This window comes from Penaeus vannamei, chromosome 34 (genome assembly GCF_042767895.1).
Source record: "Penaeus vannamei isolate JL-2024 chromosome 34, ASM4276789v1, whole genome shotgun sequence".
NCBI lineage: Eukaryota > Metazoa > Arthropoda > Malacostraca > Decapoda > Penaeidae > Penaeus > Penaeus vannamei.
The window spans coordinates 5333644-5338643 of record NC_091582.1 but is presented as its reverse complement, the minus strand read 5'-3'; the positions used below and the strand labels follow the sequence as shown (position 1 = coordinate 5338643).

At 35.9% G+C, this 5000-nt stretch overlaps 1 protein-coding gene across 1 annotated transcript in view; it reads left to right on the top strand.

The window, feature by feature from the left end:
* Positions 1-5000, top strand: part of LOC113819611 (receptor-type guanylate cyclase Gyc76C-like) — a gene marked incomplete in the record, with an annotated part of 271750 nt that overhangs the window by 229658 nt on the left and 37092 nt on the right. The window contains 1 exon segment of the mRNA XM_070113642.1: positions 549-812. Within this exon segment, the coding sequence (XP_069969743.1) occupies positions 549-812 (264 nt within the window).

Genomic DNA, 5000 nt, shown 5'->3' with positions numbered 1-5000 from the left:
CTTATGTTATTATAGTTTAATGAATTTACTGATCATAGGAGGATATACTGCATATGTAAATTTGTTCATTTGTTGTAAATAAAATAAAGTAAAGATCAAGCTAGTGAATTTAAAGTTGTTTCAGCATATTATAGGATTGATATAATTACTGTACCTTGTGTGGATGTATTTCAGTCATTTTTTATTATTGAAATGATAATTGAAGGACATTTTTATGAATTGGTTTGCATTTTTTTCTTCTTTTTCCTGTTTTGATAGATTCTAGCGGATTGATTGTTAATGACTAGCTAGTAAGATGTACCTGAAGGATATGAAATATTATTTAGGAAAAAAGGATATGTCATTGTTGCTTTGGAAGTGTTTTAACCTTTTTTGGTGTGTCTATATGTACATTTGTGTTTGTGTTTGTTTGTTTGCATATTTGTGTAGGTGTTTGTATATATACAGATAGGTGTATAGATGCATATGTATAGATAAGTGAGTGAGTCTGCAGCATTCAAATATTATTGGATTTGAAGCCATATTCAGTTCTGCCTTTTCCTCCACAGAATTACTCTCTCATGGAAACTGCCCCCAAAATGAAAATACGTGACATGCCAAACTGTGGTTATGATGGCACTTTATGTAATCAATCAGAGACTGAGGTCAAGATAATAGCATTATATTTTATGGGCGCCCTTCTCATCTTGTTTACATTCGTGTCAACTATATCGTACCGGAACTGGAAGTATGAGCAGGAGATTGTGGGTCTGCAGTGGCGCATCAACGCAGCTGAACTGACACTGGGTAACCACGCCTCTGTTGGAAGTAGGGTACGTGAGGTGGGCTTATACTCGACCTCTTCCTCCCTAACTAGCAGGGTACGTAAGTATTCTCTTGGCCCCTGCGCATCACCCTACCTACTGCTCGTCTGCCAACATCTCCCTGTGCAACTCAACTTCTTGTTTGTCACATGACCTACGACTCTCTTGCGTGTGCTGTGTGTTGCAAGGGGGCCTGTGCTTCGGAGAACAGGTGGCCTTCTCTGGCCATTAGTCTCTCTCTTACTGCACATAACAGACATAAATCATTTAATCCATCTAAGTATGTGGGTGAGTCCATTCATTCTTTGCTTACATTTTAAAGGATGAAACTCTCCTAGACTCTCTAAAATTGTCTCGTTTTTTTATTACTGATAACTGCTTCTGTACTGTGACGGAGCTTTTAGTCTGCAGTACATTGGCTCATTCCTCCATTCATTTGTGGTTTCCTCATAAATTCTACATTTTTAGTCTTATAATATGTAAAAATATGCCATATGATATTCCTGCCCAAAAGTAAATATTATTTTGTTTTAAAATTTTATGGATAAATACATTGTAGCATGTGAGGATATTCAATCTAATGATTATATTTATTATCAAGCAAATAAGCGGCTAAAGTAAGAGGTAAAGTGACTGAGAGATTAAGGCCTAAGATAAAGTGAAATAGGGTAAGTGATTTGCTAATTTTGTACATTTACTATTATTTAGAGTCAGATTGCTGACTAACTTTAAGAACTTGCTTTAGTGCAATGATATGTGTTAAGAAATAGTAGTATCTTCATTGATAAAGAGGATATGAAATGCAGCCATAATTTTCAGTGATTAACACACTTGCATTTCCTTCTACATATTGGAAGCATATCAATTGCTAAAGAATCTTTGAAAGATGTTAAGTTTTATACTTTTAATTTTGTGTTGAATTCTAGGTAAGTTGTGTGATTTTGACTTTTAAAAACTACTGTTTACTTGTGTGTTGTTATTATACAAATATTGTTAGAAGAAAGATAAATTCCATTATATGCCATTAAGTATCAGTCATTCAACCTATTGATTGATTGATATCAACCAATTTATTAAATGCATAATGTTAAGTAAAGAGACTAAACTTTCAGAGGATTTAGATACTGCAGGGAGTGGTAGGTTTGTTTTTAGTAATGTTAACTTGAAAAATTAAATCTTGCTATTGGTGAAAAGATGCTTACTCACAGGGAAAGCAACATTAAGCATTTCAATAATAAAAAGGATTAATAGCCAATAGTAGGGTTCTTTTAATAACTTCCATAGGTGAAATATATCTTAATGCTTTTTGTGGATAACATTTTGATAACAGCTTTGCATGATTTTTTGTTTGAACTATGTACATGTTGCTGTAATGAGTGATATTTATGTAGTGGAAAGTGTATATAGTGTATATAAGATGTTTTTCTCTCTCTTTCTTTAGTCATTACACCATTAAAGGGAGATTTTTTCCCTTCAGATTGAATTAGTAATTTTGAATAGGAGAAACTTGACAAGAAGTAGGGTAGAAATTGATCTGATCTTTCCATTTATTTATTTTTATTCTTATTTTTCCATTGCCATGACCTTACCCTATACCCCCATTCTTTGATTTTTTTTTTCTTTCTATTTCTAATACTATTAGATGAATGCTGTTATTATTATTATCATTATTATTGATTATTATAGTATCAGTAAAATAATTGTAACATTAAGAAATTAAGATTTTTAAACAAGGAAAAGAGAAAACATGTGAGATAAGAAAGACTAGTACAGGGCTTTTATGAGCGTGCCGTACATCCCCAGTGGTGGTAATGGTTTAACTATTAGTGTCAGTACTTCTCAGTATTTTTTTCTGTTCTACTCTCTTGTAGTAGCGCTATGTGAGTTAAGGGTCTTCTGTATAGAAACTTTGGTTCTTTGGCCTCTGTAATCAAATAGGTCTTTTTCTTCTTTCTGCATTTAATGTATAGAAGCTTGGTTCTTTATTCTGAATGGCATATTATGGTTAGACTATAAGTATAAATTCACCAAACTTTCAATAAATATTTCTCTCTCTCTCTCTCTCTCTCTCTCTCTCTCTCTCTCCCTCATTCTCTCTCTCTCTCTCTCTCTCTCCCTCTCCCTCTCCCTCTCCCTCTCCCTCTCCCTCTCTCTCTCTCTCTCTCTCTCTCTCCTTCCTCTCCCTTCCTTCCTCCTTTCCTTCCTTCCTTCCTCCCTTCCTCCCTCCCTCCCTTCCTCCCTCCCTCCCTCCCTCCCTCCCTTCCTCCCTTCCTCCCTCCCTCCCTCCCTCCCTCCCTTCCTTCCTTCCTTGCTCCCTTCCTCCCTCCCTTCCTTCCTTGCTCCCTTCCTCTCCCTCCCCCTTTCCCCTCCCCTCTCTCCCTCCCTCCCTACCTCTGTCGTTTGCTCCTCTTCTTCCTAATCCTCTCCTCCCTTTTCTTTTACCTCTCCCTCTTCCTTTTACTTCCTCCCTCTTTCCATCCTTGTCTCCCTTTCTCACACAAATTCCGACTCTGTCCTCATCTTCCTTTCCCACTCTCTGTCATAAGGGGACCACTCCAAAGGTTGTGGTCATAGGAGTAGAAGATAAGTTTTACCCAGTCTTGGATGCATACATGTGGAAGGTTACCCCCATGAACAAAAATAAGACTGAGCCTAAACTGCTCAACTGTTTATCAGTGAATTTCATCTGTATGCACTTCTACCTTACTGAGGCAAAGATGTCATGTATTTTGACATACCCTATTGAAATGGGTCATAGGTGGGTAAAAGTGTGTTATCACAATAGCTTCCTCCTAATGTGAGTGATTTATGATAAAGAAGAATTAAATGTTAATCAATTAACTGGGCAAATTACTTTCACATGATCCAGTTTTGACATAAGATATTTTGAAGATCTATTTCCTGTATACAAAGAAATAATTCATAGTTACTCCTTAACAATCAATCCAAATGGGAACCTAAATGTTGCTTGCTTACTTTCAGCCTAATTATAGAAATGAAAGATAATACAAACACGCCAGAGCAACATCTATTGCTGATGGTACTAGGATGAATACACCATTAAGTTTAATAGAGGTAGAACACAAACTATGAGATGACCTGTATACCTTTTTTGAATGGGCAAATGAAAATGATGTGACCGTCAATGCTGATAACACACCCCAGAGAACTGAAGAAGTGTTTAAAGGAATTGGTTGAATGCAGTACCAGCAATCCGCCAGTCAGTGGTAGGGAAAGAATGAGGGCTAAATCAAGTTCTAACCCTCATCAAGTTCAATTCTAACTAATTGAAGGATGGGCAGCCTCTTTCAAAGAGCTCTTGCTTTAACTTGCACAGAGTAATAAGCCAAAGAAAAAAAAAGAGGTGATCAGTGTGAATGAATTATTTGGGTGAATATGAAAAAAGTAAGAAAAATTACATGTCAAAGGTATATTATGTGTATAAAACATTTATTGTATAAGCCAATGTGTAATTATACATTTCAAAACACCAAAGTAACCCTTTTTATGGTAGATATGACATATTAAGGGGGGGGAGAGAATTAAGAAAATTTCCAGAAATTTAATATCTTACACATTCATGTATATGATATATTATATCTAGAATAAGAAAAATAACTTATTAAGTAATTAGTCATTTCAAGGTCGTATTCAGATAATTAATAAGTATGGCATCTGTTAAGTATACAGCAGGAGAAGTAAATGTTTATTTATCTCTCTTTGAATGGGAAGCTTTCTTCTTTTTTTTCCTTTTCCTTTTCTCTTCTTCTTTTTTTCTTTCCTTTCTTCCTTTTCCCTTTCTCTTCTTTTTTTCTTTCCTTTCTTCTTTCTTCTTCTCCTTCTTCTCTTTCTTCTTCTCCTTCTCCTTCTCCTTTTCTCTTCTTTTTTTTTCTTTCCTTTCTTCTTTCTTGTTCTCCTCTCTTCTCTTTCTTCTTCTTCTTCTTCTTCTTTCTTCTTCTTATTCTTCTTCTTCTACTTCTTCATTTGCTTGTGCTTCTTCTCTCTTCTTCTTCTTCCTCTTCTTCTTCTTCTTCTTCTTCTTCTTTTTCTTCTTATTCTCCTCCTCCTCCTCCTCCTCCTCCTCCTCCTCCTCCTCCTCCTCCTCCTCCTCCTCCTCCTCCTCCTCCTCCTCCTCCTCCTCCTTCTCCTTCATCTTCTTTTTCTTCTCCTTCAAGAACTATAACTTTGTGTGTATTT